The sequence below is a fragment of the Drosophila mojavensis genome, unplaced genomic scaffold (assembly GCF_018153725.1).
Source record: "Drosophila mojavensis isolate 15081-1352.22 unplaced genomic scaffold, ASM1815372v1 contig_151, whole genome shotgun sequence".
NCBI lineage: Eukaryota > Metazoa > Arthropoda > Insecta > Diptera > Drosophilidae > Drosophila > Drosophila mojavensis.
The window spans coordinates 476,393-492,879 of record NW_025318684.1 but is presented as its reverse complement, the minus strand read 5'-3'; the positions used below and the strand labels follow the sequence as shown (position 1 = coordinate 492,879).

The following is a 16,487-nucleotide window of genomic DNA, read 5'->3' as shown; positions in this document are numbered from 1 at the left end:
TCCATCTGATTGGAGTGTCAGCAACTTATAAATAAAAAAAATCACCATAAATTTTTTACTTTATGCCGCCTAGCACGGAAAATCGCCCATAGTGCACTGTATAAGTTAATGAGTTTCTTATTTCATTTATATTTTGACAAATTTCGAGTGTACTACATGTAATTTTTTTTATTAGGTTGGTTCATTGTAGTCTCTAGTCGAGCACTCTCGACTAGAATTTTCTTACTTTTTATATCATGAACCCATTGAAACCAGGAAATCTATGCGTGTATAATGGCTTTGTTAAAATGTATGTAACACGCCGACCCTGTTCAGGGTCTAAATCAAGGCAATCCTATCTGTCTGTCCGTATATCAGAACGCGTAGATCTCATAAAGTAAAAGACCTACAGAATCGAAATTTTTTGTAGATTTGGGTATAGCTCTCGTAAGTCTGTTTAAAAAAGCAATTTTCGTTTTAATATTATCGATTAAAACAGGTAATGAAAATGTAGAAAAGTTATTGAACAATCAATTGCGTGTGTGTACATAGCCCAAAATAAGCCGTGAAATATTTCAAAATGAGTTCCTAGCATGCTTCTTATTTGTTATTTATATTTTTGTATTTTGCAATCCAGGTGGTAATTATCCAATACGGAAAAATGGCATTCTCAACAAAGGCGCTGTCACTCGATCAATGGTTATGGTGCATATTCTTTGGAATCGGAACATTAGTCTGGGGACAATTAATCACTTCAGTGCCTACAAGAAAGTTGCCTAAGATATTATCGTGAGTAAATTCTGTTTATTATTGTTGTTTTTTTACGTGCGTGGAGTTTTTGTTTGATTAAATTTAAATCCATAACTCTTTCTATAATTTAAGTTTGACTCTAAAATCTAACAAAAATTAACTGAGTTTTAATTAAATTGATTTGTATGCTAACATGTGTGTGTATTAAATTCTTGTGTTGTTTTTTTTTATTTTTTTTTATTTTTTAAGTAAATTAGTTTAAAATGATTTTGGCCTATTTGCCTTTCCTCTCCCTTCCTTAGCGCTGCTGACTAAAATTGCTTGAGAACGGTTCCCTATTGGGTTACATGCACAATTCCACACAACAGCTACACACACAGACACACTCCCACACACATCCACAAACCCACACACCCACAAACACTCACACACACACAGCTCGTTAATTATAAAGTAGTTTATTTGACAAGCTTGTTTAAAAATTAAAAATAATTTTACTTGATATGCAATAAATATATGTTACGTATATTATCCAAAATAATTATATAAATGTAGTTGTTATTTACTTACGTATAATAAGTATGAATTTTATTTACATTATAATATATCAGGATAGAGAATATATGTTAGTTGATCTTGATCGGTTAGTCGATCGGGAAAACGACCTAATAATCAAATTTTATATTAACATATGTTAACATAAGAAAAAAACCTTTATAAGTTGTATCATGATCCATGAATGTGGTTTAATTTAATTTTTAAATATGATTTCAGATATTATGTTATGTAACTAGCTCTCAGATACAGCAGTATATATGCATAATATAACTTGTGACAATGATAATTTGTTTTTAGGTGGGGTCGCGGACACCCTGAAGAATATACGGATGCGATGAATTTAGGCGAGGAGCGCTTTGATTCGATTGATTCTGATAAAAAACCAAGAGCTGGACAGATTCTATGGATACGCGGTCTGACACGTCTGCAAACTCAAGTAAGTTATTATTGTTGTTTCTTATATATATATATATATATATATATATATATATATATATATATATATACTCTTCAGTTGTGTTTCTATTTTGTAATTTTTCTTCATACGTTATCATTTAAATTCATAATACATTTATTTTCAAATTCGGTTGTTTCCTTCAATACAGTAATATAGCGTATAAATATATATGTCATGAGAAAAAATTAATTAAGTAGCCTTGTCATACTGAAAAATACAAAAATGCAAAGTAAATTTAGGGATTCTATTGGTAGTTCTAAATTCTTTGACTTGAAGTTGATTTCTATAAAACAATTCAAGAACTAAAAGGGAAGATAACTAAAACTATAGTAATGCTAAGACTATAAATATCAGAAACTAATTAATTTACAATAATAATACATATAATAAAATACACATAAGAGTATAAATATCAGAAACTAATTCATGTATAATAATAAAATACATATTCATTCGTTTGAAGTGGGGAACAACAGAAAATTGATATATATTGAAGATTCTAAACACAATCCTAAAATTCAAAGTAGAGAAATTATATTGACTTGGTTCTCTATGTGGACCATAACCTTTAAAATTCGAATATGAAAGTGGGTTTTCTATACATATTTGGAAAGAAAAAGCAAGAGAGAATACACAGCATAACGAAATTCTGTGAACCCTTTTTTATGTGGCATGGCGTCTCAGCAGTTCCCAATACCATTATAAATTTGTAAATTAAAAGTATAAAAAATGTAAATTAAAAGTAAAAAAAAGTATAAATTAAAAGTATATTTAGTGACTACGACTCAGTCAAACTACTAATTAATAATTCAAAAGCTTCTTTAAGAAATATTTACTTAGAAGAATTACTCAATTGCCAGAATTTCGAGATTTAAGCTATTTTAATTTTCTTAATTGCTCGCAGGTGAATGTGACTATCCACAACCGAATCTCCAAATTGAATCAAGTTTTTAAAATAAAAAAAATTAAAAAAACATGTTCGATAATCTCGCATTAACAACAACAGGACGATTTGAGTCGAAAGTAATAGTGTACTCCTTCGTATCGCCGATAACTCACCTCATTTCTAACACGTGAAGTCGGTCGTAACCGGCGTAACCACAATCAAAATTTTATGCTCTAGTAAAAATTTGAACTCTCTAGTATCAGTTCTCCGAATATAGCATAATTTGAATTGCACTATTTATTCTGATCCGATTGCCACGTTCCAGTGGCCATGGACATATTTATTTTTGGTCGATCTTTATAGGATCATAGCATTAACTTTCTACCACTTTATGTTATAGAATTTCTGATACACTGGAGAATGCATTTCCGATTTGCCACGACACGAGTACACGAGATTCCAAAGAGCATTGAAATAATTTGTATTCTAAATTTATATACTGTTAACTTATATACTGTTTTCCCTTTTGCGAAACAAGTATTAAAACGCTTTCCGATAGTATACGCAGACACGAAATATTGAATAATTGATATATCTACTCTGCGCAGTCAGGCATTCCCGACTTCAGGTTAGGGTAATGGGTAGTTAAGGTTACATTAATTATCCCACAAAGGAGGGCATTGAATAATAATAATTTTTTTTTTTAATTTTTTTTTTTTTTTTCGTTTTGTTAATCAATCAAAATTTGTTTCTATATACTAATTTCTAAATTTTCATTTAATTGAGCTTTATTTGTATATATAATTAAAATAATTTCGTGTTGAAAGATCTATTAAAAACATTAAATATTCCGCCAGTGCTGACAAGCTGTGACATACATTTCAAACGGCCCTATTCTTTCTCCTATAGAAAATATCATTGCACTGAATTGAATTTAGTTGTTTCAATTAGTTAAGGATCGGTCGATCGGGAATACATTTATGGAATGCTGTGAAATTATTATATAGAGATCAGCCCGAAGTTAGTTTTAATTAAATATTATCTCTAACTTCTAATAAAAATATAAATTTTAAATATGTATATACATATGCTCATGCATATTAGGGTTTTGTTTTGAAGCCGTTGTTAGTAGTCAGATATATTTTATGTAGTCAATATAATAGACAAAACCACACATCTCTCTTATCTTCTGTTCTTAATGTTCTCTGCCTATCCTTGTATCTCTCCATCTCTTTGTGTGTCCCTATCTCGCTCACTCTGTCAAGGAAAAGAAGTTTCTCTGTTTTTCTTTGTCTCTGTTTCTTCCTCACTCTCTCTCTCTCTCTCTATATATATATATATATATATATATATATATATATTATATATATATTTATATATTTATATATATATTTATATATTTATATATATATATATATATAATATATTTGATACAAGAGAGTATATATAGATCCGTCCCCTTTATCTTTGTGCATATCATATTTCAATAACTCTGAAATTTTCCGATTCCACTCTCTTGTGTCAAATCCTTAATGTGTCTAGATTTCTGAACTTATTTTACATATATACAATTTAAACTTACGAGTATTGAAAATACGTATCCGCCAATTATTAGCTATATATATATATGTATATGTATCTGAAGAATCAAATCATAAATAAATATTTAAAACTGCCAAATAAGAGTGCTCTAGTCCTGAACCCTGCATAGATACCCCATAAATCCACGCTTCTTCTATACACTCATAACAATTAGCACATGCACGCACGCGCTATTCTAATCGCGCAGTTAACGATTGTGCGCGGGATTGCAGTATGTATATTGTTAAATAGATCTACTTTCCTAGAAAAATCTTCCGAGCACAAGTAAGTCCTAGTATATTACATTTGTTTGTTTTGTAAATTAATGAAACGAGGGAGAAGGTAAATTCGCAATATACTAGGTCGGTATATTTATAGTAAATGGGATGTTTCTATATTTTATTGAATTTATACTGAAAAGCGATGAAAAATTATCGATTCTAATCAATAGTACGGAATACCGTATCAGTTATCAGAGAGCAAATGTTAAACTTGTGCTATACACCAAGGGTGCCGTTTTTCCATTGGTTACAAATCATATATCAGTTATATCTTTATTCTTATAAATTTTAATTTAATTTGAGAAAATGGTATATATCAATGAATTAGTATTGGAGCTCATCAGTTCATTTATAATTAAAAAATGATTAGTATAGCAAATAAGTAGTAGGGCGGGTCAAATATCTATATCGGCCACATTTGCAGTTACCGAAACTTTTTTCTGAAAAATCCCTTTGGTTCCTTTTCTTGCTTCCTCTATCAATATGGCCTTTTCTACTTCAGAAACTATTAACTACATTTTTGCTGATATTTTATACACGATTTTATTTTATTTGTCTTTACAATTTTTCTTTTATATATATATATACATATATACATATATATATATATATATATATATATATGTATACATATTTTCATCGAAGCCCTTGCTATAAATTACAATTTATTTTTAATTTTTCATTCCAAAAATATTTTTATTTTTTATGTATGATCTATATATATATCTATATTATTTTTCAAAAGTTTCAACTTTTCTGTGACACTTGCATGAGAACCGTAATCACAAGATTATATAATATAGTAGCTATACTTTACGATACCCCAAAACTCTTTCATATACACGTTATAATTCATTCCCTTATATCTACATTTTTATATGGCGTTTTCCATTTCGGGATTTCGTCAAACCATATGCCACATACAATACAAATGCTCATGTATATACATTTTAGAGGCCTGCACGAATGCATTTGAAACGCTAAACGAGACGCTCGTGGTTTGGTAGTGCTTGTTATCTGACTGTCTCGTTATTTTTCAAATAGTGTAAGCTCCAGCATCGCGGACGAACGAAACAAAACGAGCTATGCTTACATACCGAAATGCTTGTACAATAAAGAAGCAACGAACGAAAGAAAATATAAAGCATCATTCCAGTTTTGTTTTCGTTTTAGCTATCAGCTAGTGTTGCTAGCTTAGACTATTTCAAGCTAGACTTAGCATATTACTATTGAATACAGAAACACATTTATATTAGGAATAAAAACAATAACAAGATTTTATTCATATAAACGCAATTTTATAAACTTAGCCATTACAGGATTTTGATATATATTTATATATATATATATATATATATATATATATATATTTTTTTTTTTTTTTTTTTTTTCAAATTGAAATTTAAAACCATTATTTCATTAATCATGGCCATTAGCCAATTCAAGCCTGATTTTTACTCAGCAACGGCGCTCAACACGCAATGAAAGTACCGTAGAATTTTGACGTTACTCGCTTTCGTTACTCGTTTCGTTTCGTTTTGTTTCGTTTGTCTAGGTATGTATTAGTTCTACTCTGCTCAAAGCGTAAGAAGTAAAGTAAAACAGAATACTTGGCGACTTTGAGTACCATTCGTTTCGTTTTGCAGCAATGCTTGCGATGCTCAAACACATGCAAATATCAGTATATTTGGAAGACAACCGCAAGCAAGTACATATATCCATGCAGGCCTCTACATTTGTATAATGAGTAACATAATATGTGGTTCTTCAAACTTAAAGCACAAATAAAACATGTCATGCTAATGAAAATTAAAAAGCCTAAATGGTAAGTTACAGATTGAAAAAATACCCTTTAAGAGCTCTTTATCAAAGTATTATATTTAACAATTATAAAAAAAAATATATCACAAAAAAAGTCAAATCGCGCATTACTTTAATATTCGAGTTTTTCTCAAGCTTTTCAACTGACAAAAGTCAGTACGGTATCCATTGTCTATTATAGAGTTCCTTAGACATTTTGTGTGCAGTACAGTAATTAATGATGTATATATTTTGGGAACTAGTCCATTCGGAAGAATGAATTCAGGGGAATGTACGGGAACTAATTTAAGCTACATCTTGAATGAAAAATCATAATAACGTCAATTTTTTTATTTTATTCAAGAAATTATTCTAGAAATTAATCTTTAAATTGCAAATACTTCAGCAGTCCGTATAATATTCTTCTTGCTATTCAATTGATAAATGGAATATTTCTAATAAAAACTCGCTGTTTTTATAGCTTTTCTATTCTACCATTGTGCTGTTACCCATTGTATTGAATTCGAGCAATTTCGGGCCTTTCATGTCCTAAAATTAGGGCTGTCGAATATTTTTTAAATATCGTATCGATGATATTTTAAGTTTTGAAAAAATATCAAGCTGTTCCCTTATTAAAGTCAGGAAAATACGTTTTCAGCATATTCAATTTTTGTACATTCCCAATTGCTTTACTTATAACAGGAGTGACCAACGCAAATATATGAAAAATGTTTTCTAAAAATCGATATTTTTACGCCTATTTCGGGTTGCTGGAGTGCTTATTATACGACTTAGCTAATAAGCCGAATCTTAACGCCAAATTATTTTATGTATATATAGAGTTTTGTAGCTAAGTATAATACTTTGATATATACCTTATTGAAAAGTTATTTTTTCAATCTATACACTTGGAAGTTGAGAAAGAAAAAAGAGCCTAATATCAATGTTACTGTATATATAAACTTTTTGTATTGTATGCTTCACCATTAAAAATTCTGATATCAGAATATATATTTAGTAAATTAATTAATTAATGCTTTGAGGTTAAGAATTCTAACTGTGCTATCTGTCGAATGTTAATTTTTCTTAAAAATCAAAGTTATATATATTTTCCAACTTCATATGTCAAATGACCTTTGATATAACTATTTAGATAATTATCATACAAATACAAATTAGAATATAAAAAAGTCCAAATGTTTCAGTCGGACGTGACCAATATATTTATAATATTTTTTCCATAATACAAAAACTGTTTAACGAAAAATTCATTCAAAAATCAATATCTTCCGAGGAAATAATTGATAAATTATCTTCGTATTATCAAAAAGGCAACTTAACAGAAAATTTGAGTTTACAATGTCAAAGATTTGTTCCAAAGCCAATAAGCTTACTAAGATCGACCAAATCAAAACAAATATAGTTAATATGAAAAAAAAAAAAAAAAACGACCAGACATTAAAAGATAATACCATTGCATTCCTACTTTATAAAAAATAAATTTATTATAACAATCTTATAATACTCATTTCATTTTTTCGCTCTCCTTTTATTATATAATATATGCTTAAAACCATTTCCAAACGAACGATTGAATGAATAATTGACGTAAAACGCTGTCGACATTACAAACAAAATGTCAAATATAAATGAAAAACAAAAAAAAAATATATAAATATCCCAATCTATTATATATATATATATATATATATATATATATATATATATATATATATATATATATATATATATATATATATATATATTCCGCGTAAAACCTCAACTCTCACCTCCAGATTTCAGTACCGGTAAGAAAAAGTGTATATTTCTTAAATTTATTGGCAACTAGACCGATGTTTATGTCACATCTCCCAGCTTACATACCCGTATAACCCCAGCCCAAAACAACCAACCCAATCAAAAACTACGCTTTTAATACACTTTTCACTTCCCTCTTTCAATTTTCCATTATGTTTATTTTATTTTCACATTTTTCTACGCTTTATATATATAAATACGTATATATCCCTGCTCAGTTTCCTATTCTGTTCACAAACATTCCTAACATTTTATGCTTGTAGTGTTTAGTAGCATTCGTATTGTATCTGATAAATGTATATGAATGTATATAAAAAATTCACTTTCTATTATTTTTTTTCTCGATTTTCCTTTTGAGTCCAACCTGAAAAAGTTAATCCGCCTTTTACGATTATACGTATGTCACCTATAGGTGGCATGTGATTATCTACAATTTTATGTATGTATGTATGTGTACGTGCGTATGTATTTGATATACATACCATATATATATATATAACAGATGTAGGTGTATTTGCAATAAAAAGATTTTCTTTGCGAGACTTAGACTACAACAGAAATTTAGTTGATGCCTGTTTTGATTTACATATACATATATCTGTCGCTGACCAGTGTTCATATTCTTTTTATTTCCATCCATTTTACCTTTCCACAAATCATTTTGATATGTCACAGTTTGAAAGTCACTGTTTGGTAGTTTTGTATATATAGGCAGATCTGAGATCCACAAATATATATTTATTCACAGGAATATTAAAATATGTAATGACTACATTAGGTTCGATGTTATTTACTTCTGTTCTTGTTTTGCGAAAATCGAGCGCATTGAATTTAATTAAATTTTGTTGTTGAAATTTCTTATTTCTTTCTTCTTTTGTTATTTGATTTTGTTTTATAATAAAATATAATACAATACTTCTCTCTTTATATATTAACAAGATTTTAGTTTTCATATAAAAATGAAAATAAATTTGTGTTTTAATTTTCAATATTGCAAAATAATTTATTTCATTAGATTTATGATGGGGTGTTTAAATTTGTTCATGTATTTCTGCCTAATGTTTTACTGTCATTCTTTCTATTTCGATCTGTTTGTTATTCTCTCTTGCTCTCTCCCTCTGTCTCTTTTTAAGTCTCTCGCTTTCTATCTCACTATATTTTCCTTTCTTTCGATGTCTCTTTTAGTCTGTTTCTCATTGAATCAATTGAAGAAGTTAAGGTTTAGTTTTTCATTATGTTTAGATTTGGATTCGCGAAATATTTGAAGTACTAAAACATAACCACTTTTATAGAGTATTAAGTCCTCGGTATGACCGAAGTAGTTTAAAATTACGGTTCATTATTTCAATGATAAATAATCAGACAACACCCTAACATTTGTATGAAATACACAAAAACACACTGCGACGCATTCTTTTATATACTTTTTGAATTTGTTTCATTTTGAACATCTGCCTGATTTAATCTATCGACTATTTTTCTTTGATGACATATATCAATAATACAACAACAAACATTTTAAAAATATAATTATTTAGCTTTCAAAATTTAGTTATTACAAAAGTAATTATTAGATATTTGTTGTTAATTTTTGTAATTTTTAAGCCGGCGGAACCAATACGAGAGACTGAAGTGTAAATTGATCATTTTCAAAAATAAAATAAGAATAAACTACTTATATATATTGTAATGATGTAATACTCTTAAAGAAACACATACACAAACATATACACGTACTCAATCACAAAATTCATAACAGAGATACATGAATTAGATTATACAATAGAATCTTTATGAAATTAACTAAAAGAGTATCATGTAATCAGAAAGAGAAGAAAAGGGCAACATTTATTCAAATTAAAAAAAAAATGAATTTTGAAGCCAGTACAACCCAATGTATGTATATAATGTATATTCTAGGCGTAGATTTCCCAAACTAATGAAAAAATCAAAGAGTTAGAGCCAAAGTCTTACCTACTTACATTTATATGTATGTATGTATATAATAATGCAAGTCAGAGACAATACGAATGAACTCAGAAAAATTATCCATCACTGTGTATCCAATACAATTGAGTATTTCAATTCTATGAAGCATAATTTAGCTATTTACGAAGTATTCGAAAAACTTACACACACACACACACACACACACACACACACACACACACACACACACACACACACACACACACACACACAAGAGAAAAATAAAAATTCAACTGAGCATTCTTAGAGAAGCTACTTGAAACGCGAGTAAAAATATGACCAATGCCAATGAGAGGCGTATATTACCACTGATCAGTGATATTACCCAATATACAATAATGTATATCATGTTGATACTGATCAACATTGTTATCAATAACTCTGCCTAAATACTATTACATATTGGCAAACAAAGCGACAGGATCAACTATAGAGAGCAAGCTAATATAATAATTACATTAAAAACAACTCGTTAAATAAAACAACAACAACAGTATCAACAAATCAAGGTCTTCTTTCTACTACTATCCACCTATGTCTATGAAAATTTTCATAATCTACCAGAACATCAACAAGAACTACTACTACTATTCTACTACTATCTACAACACTTCTAACGAGCATTAAAACGTATGTAACTTACAATTTTTTGAATTCAGACTTATACAAAAACTTTGAACCCCACCTTTCAAGGTAGTTAACAGTTAATAAGCACGTAAAACAGTAAATACAATGCGTATGTACCAAATAAATATTCCCTTCATGCTGCGCAAGTCAAGAAACTATTAAATTTTGTATTATTATAATTTGTTTGCCCAAAGTTTAGCAGTCCGAAATTCATTATTTTTTAATCAAAAGATTTTGAGTGGCATGAGCACAGTACCCACATATACATATGTACTACGGTTTCCAATATATGCATACATGTAATAAATATCTAAGTATGCAAGTAGTATATAGACCTGAAAGTTTATATAATCCTCTGTAAGCATTTTGCGATACATATCTAATAGTTTTTTATCGGAGCACTGGCATTACCACCATCCACAATAGGAAAACTAACATTAAAAAAATATAAATAAAATAAATAAAATAAATATAATAGCAATATTTGAAATATTTAACATTTGATTTAATTTTGAACGATGAATGATTTCAGATTTAAAAAAAAAAAAAAAAACGGCCTCGTCAGATAAATTGATTGATTGGTCAAGACGTTAAGATCTGAAATATTAATAATAAATATAATTAATAAATGCAACTCTCAGTAGACAATTATCACTTCGGAGTCGATAATGTCACAAATGTGCAGCCACCCTGTATGCTTAATGCTTAATGCAAGATCCAACCCCTAATACATACAAATTTACGAGTATTTACGAGTATATGGCTTGGCGGCTGTACAGGCCATTGCCATGAAAGTCTATTGACACTTTCAGGACAATGTAGATGAGTATTTCCGCGGCTGACTGATTTAATGTGTGTGCGCGCGTGTGTGATTCTATATTTATTTTTGTTTCACAGTTACTTTGGTACTATTTATTTATTCTTTCCTCTAACAAAACACAAAACGTACTCAGTGTTGGTAAAAAAAAGTTTCAGTTTTCCTTGCTTGTATTGTTATAATATTCGTTTGTTTATACACAGCTGTTATATTGTAAAGGCAAAGCATACATATATGTACATAGATGTGTGTTAGTCGGAAAATCAAACTAAATGATTTTACCACATATGTATATATGTATGTAGATACACTGCATGCTTACTTACGCTTCTGCACGTGCAATATTTTCGAAATATTCATATTTTCTGACATATATCTTTTTAAGTATATGCGTGTATATAGAAGACCTTGATCTTCAACATATCTAAAGAGACTTACTACGCAATTTATATGTTCCTGTGCCTAATTGGTTTCACTGCTTTGCTTTCTTGCTGATAATATTTCCGACTTTTATGACTACAATTTAATGCGTACCCAAATATAGTTCTAATAATAATTACAACAGCAGCGAAATTATAAAACTGATCGAAACTCACCGTCGATTGTGTCCGCACCCTGAATAACTTTTCGTCCGTTAAGAGCTATTCAAATAAATAGAGTAGCCGACTATAGATAGGCTGCATGCTACAGTACAGTTCTGAGCAACCAACCTCTCCTTTTCCCGGCTGAAAGCTACTTTTGAGCTATATACATATGTATATTTCTGTTTCTCTCTTATTGTTAATGCTTCATTGGGTTTTTTCCCTATTTCGTTAAATTTAATTTTTAATTTTTTTTTTTTTTCGACGTGTAAGTACTAACAAGCCAAGGCTTACATGCATACATACATACATACATACATATATGTATACTGTATACTGAAAATGTACATTTTAAATGTGCATATGGGCTTCTCCACTATGTCGGCACATGTTGTATGTATGCATGCATGCATGCATAGCCAATGTACGAAGTGCAAGTGTGTGTAGCCTGAAAATATTGCTATTATGCTAATTATGTTAATTATGCTTATTGTTTTATGTAATTATGTTATTATGCTTCCGTTTCTGTTCGTTTGTTGTCTAATTTCGTTTGTTTCAGTTGCGCGTGATTCGTGCATTCCGCTCGACACTGGAAGATCTAAACGAACGTCGCTCAATGCACAGTTTGCATAGCTTGCGTAGCCCACGGACGGGCATACCCACTGGCAGTGGTGTGCACCCGCTGTACAATTTAAATCTATTGAGCCCCAATTACAGCAGCAAACAGCCGCAACAGCAGCAGCAGCACCACCACCACCACCACCACAACCTCCATCATCATCAGCAGCAGCAGCAACCTCAGCAGCATGTAACAAATGCAAGTCTGCCTTCCGATATATCTTATATTGACGAAGATCCACAGCAGCAGCAGCAACGCACTTTGCAAAATGGATCAACATCAACGTCTGACACACATCAATCGCATTTACCATTTACTCATTCATCTGCTCGACCAACTGGCAGTGGCTTCTCTGATGCTGTCCATAGCCTGCAGGCTGAAAATGGGCAGAACGAAACCCGAATTTAAGCCACATCGCGCACCTTGAAATGCCAAAAACTAAAACGAAAACAATACCATAACCATTGACATACTTATGCATACGTACAGATGCTGTACGTATGCATTCACGCATAACAGTATATCTGCACATCGGTGCTTGTTAAGTGAAATGCAACTGTGCTGCAGACTTGAAATATCAAAATCGAACCAACTAATTGTTGTGTGTTAAACAATACAAATTGATATTGTCCTGTTCGGAAAATGTCTCGATTGGCAGCACTGATTAAGCGCTTTATACATATCACATTGAGATTCATTTATGCATTCGAATGCATTAGATGTGCATAGAGACACACCTCTGCGCCTGCATTCACTCATACGCGAACACACATGCAAACATATACTTATATAGCTATATCGATATCAATGTCGATTTAAAATCCTTGTTTGCCGTATCCCGATAATTATCTACTGTACTAAGAAATCTAATTACCGCTTAGCAACTGTTATTTAAACGCATGATTTTGTATTCTTTTTAATTTTTGTAAAAGTTAATATTACACTCTTGTGGTACGCGTATTACTAACTATATGAAAAAAAAACCTGCATAGTTTTACGTTTTTTTTTTTTTGGCCTGGTTTCGATTGCGATTGTGTGCATATGTGTGATTGAAAGTCTAAGGATTGGACATAAAATGCTTAAAAATATCTGATCCAAAAAAAAGAGTACTCTGGGGTGGATATGGAATCCCAAATCAATGTGGCAAGTACTTATACCAACTCAATTATAAATATACATATGTTTTCCTTGTATGTTTACCATATAACTTAAAAGAATATTCAAAGATCTAGACAGGAACGAATCGAATCAATGTGAGAAACTCAAAATCGTTTGAACACGCATATGAATTAATATTTTAATAATTATTATATAATTAAGGTCACGCGACCCAACGATAGACCGATTGATTTTTTCTTAGGCTCACACGCACAGACTTTCTACTGTTGTATGTAAATATTATTCATCCTTATTTTTATTTTTTTTTATTATTAATATTATGTTTGGTAATCAGGATATATCTCTTTAAATCCATGTAAATCTAAGTTTCGTAGTCTTACCATCCATTTAAGTTAATGACATTGAATATTATATATTATATTTATCGTTCAATTATCGAAACTTATCTTGCATTTATGTACGTACATACGTCCTACACATACACACATAAAAAATATTTATTCGATATTTTTACTTTTAGAGTGGAATTTCCAGAGGTAATCGGTGTATTATGTATAATAGCCGGCATAATTATTTTGACGAAATCGATCTGCGACTTGACGGCATTGCTTAGTGCTAATTAAAATACCAAAAATTATGATCAAACAATAATAGCTCTATTCATTCCAAATTTTATGCTGTTTATCTTTTCCGTTCTCTTTATGATATAAATGCATGAAGCATCGAATTTTAGCGTAGCATATGTATTTTGACGAAAGCTTTTTGTATCCTGAACCCATCGAGGGTAGGAAATCAGGGTATAATGGTTTTGTGAAAAAGTATGTAACAGGCAGTAGTAATCATCGCAGACCCCATAAAGTATATATATTCCTGATCAGGGCGACGTGCTGAGTCGATAAAGCCGTGTCCGTCTGTCCGTCCGTCCGTATGAACGCCTAGATCTCGGAAGTTATAAGAGCTAGAGAGCTTTGGCATGCATGCTCGTGTGTACCATACGCAGTACAAGTTTATCTTTTTATCGAGAATAATCGAAAAATCGACTTTGTTTTTTCAGTCTAATTAGAACACTTTTAGACCTAGAGACTTCAAATTTGCTTTGTATATAAAGATATTGGATACAAAGATTTTGTCATACACAGATTTTGGATACTACACCCCCTTCGCTCCCAATTTGTAAAAAACGCATTTCAAGTACTAGAAACTTTTGCTTTGAAATGTGCCTTGAATGTTTCATAAAGATAGTTCATCTACAAAAGAAACTATTCAACAATTAAATTCTCATAATATTGCCCACACTACAACGCAGCCCAAGCGCAGTCGCTGCTTACTGCGCAGTTAGAGGAGCGCGTGATTACACGCGCGTGTGGATGCTTGTAAAAGAAGTGCAGAATAAGTAGAATATCAGCTTGGAGGGTTCAGGGTATCTCCTAGTCGGGCAGTCTGTATTAATTTGTCTTCATTCCTTTACTTTTCGTCAACTTTCAGTATTACATTCTTGTCAGAATACGTATGCGATGCCCTAAATTTAAAATTAATAACTATGTAACAAAAGAAAATAAATACAAAATTCTGCATAATAAAGCCGTTAAAAAGTTATGTTCAAAGTATGCGAACATTTTTTCGTCAAAATAATTATGCCGACTATTATATGAATGTACATGCAATAGCATAGCCTTAGAGATGGCATGTTGCCCAAAGCTTAACCACGCTTACCTATCTAATTCGAACTTGCATTCACAAATACATATATAATTTACACAGCCATTAAAGCATACATACATATGTACATATTACGAAGTGGTGCGTCTATCTTCCTTTTCAAAATATTCATTAGACATTTGTTTTACAATTGTTTGAATTATACAGTCTCAGTTTATTTAACCAAACACGAATACGCTTACACACACATATATATACACGTCTACCTAGATTACCCTTTAATCCAAACCGTCGAACACCTACCTCTTCCACAGTTGTATATATATATTATATATTATACAACTGTATATTATACAACTGTGGAAGAGGCAGGTGTATATATATATATATATATATATATGCAAATGTATAATTCTCTTCTCTGCTATACTCTACTATTGATATAATAAATTTGATTAATATCGCATATTCTAAATATATACATATACATACATACATACATACATGGCGCACGTACAGCCACCCCAGGTTACATAAAGTAGATTTCTAACTCGGCTTTGAGAGTTTTGAGTGACCTAACAACTGCTGTTTGTGTAACCTATATGGTGATTAAGTATGATCAAAGTTTGTATGTACGCTGTGCAGTATATATGAATATATATATATATATATATATATATATATATATATATATATATATATATTCATAAAATCAATGTAGTATCTATATGGCAGCCACACGTTACTGACTTCAACCTGTATATTTCTCTTCCCACTTATTGTTTTCCATTTTACTTTCTCTTCAATTTTAAAGGTAATAGGCGGCGAGTTGCAAGAACGCTTGATACCGGTTCCCTATAGCAAGAGCAACACTGATCAAGCTGTAAGCCTTTCCTTATTTTTTCTAAATTTATGTACACCACGCCAAGACAATATAAAGACTATAATTCACCAAAACTAAAAAGG

At 30.6% G+C, this 16,487-nt stretch overlaps 1 protein-coding gene across 16 annotated transcripts in view; it reads left to right on the top strand.

Annotated features, from left to right (window-relative positions):
• The window catches only part of LOC6585787 (plasma membrane calcium-transporting ATPase 1), a 35,739-nt gene that overhangs the window by 16,993 nt on the left and 2,259 nt on the right, over positions 1-16,487 (top strand). For 5 of the 16 annotated variants that reach the window (XM_044007112.1, XM_015160710.3, XM_015160709.3 and 2 more), the window contains 4 exons: positions 617-768; positions 1,585-1,723; positions 8,089-8,100; positions 12,684-14,307. In XM_044007112.1, the coding sequence (XP_043863047.1) occupies positions 617-768; positions 1,585-1,723; positions 8,089-8,100; positions 12,684-13,151 (771 nt within the window). In that variant the 3' untranslated portion in view covers positions 13,152-14,307. Of the gene's footprint in view, positions 1-616; positions 769-1,031; positions 1,271-1,584; positions 1,724-2,648; positions 2,910-8,088; positions 8,101-9,715; positions 10,297-10,663; positions 10,730-12,683; positions 14,308-16,335; positions 16,405-16,487 lie in introns of those variants that run through there. The other 11 variants (XM_002011377.4, XM_015160707.3, XM_015160714.3 and 8 more) reach the window with 10 other exon arrangements.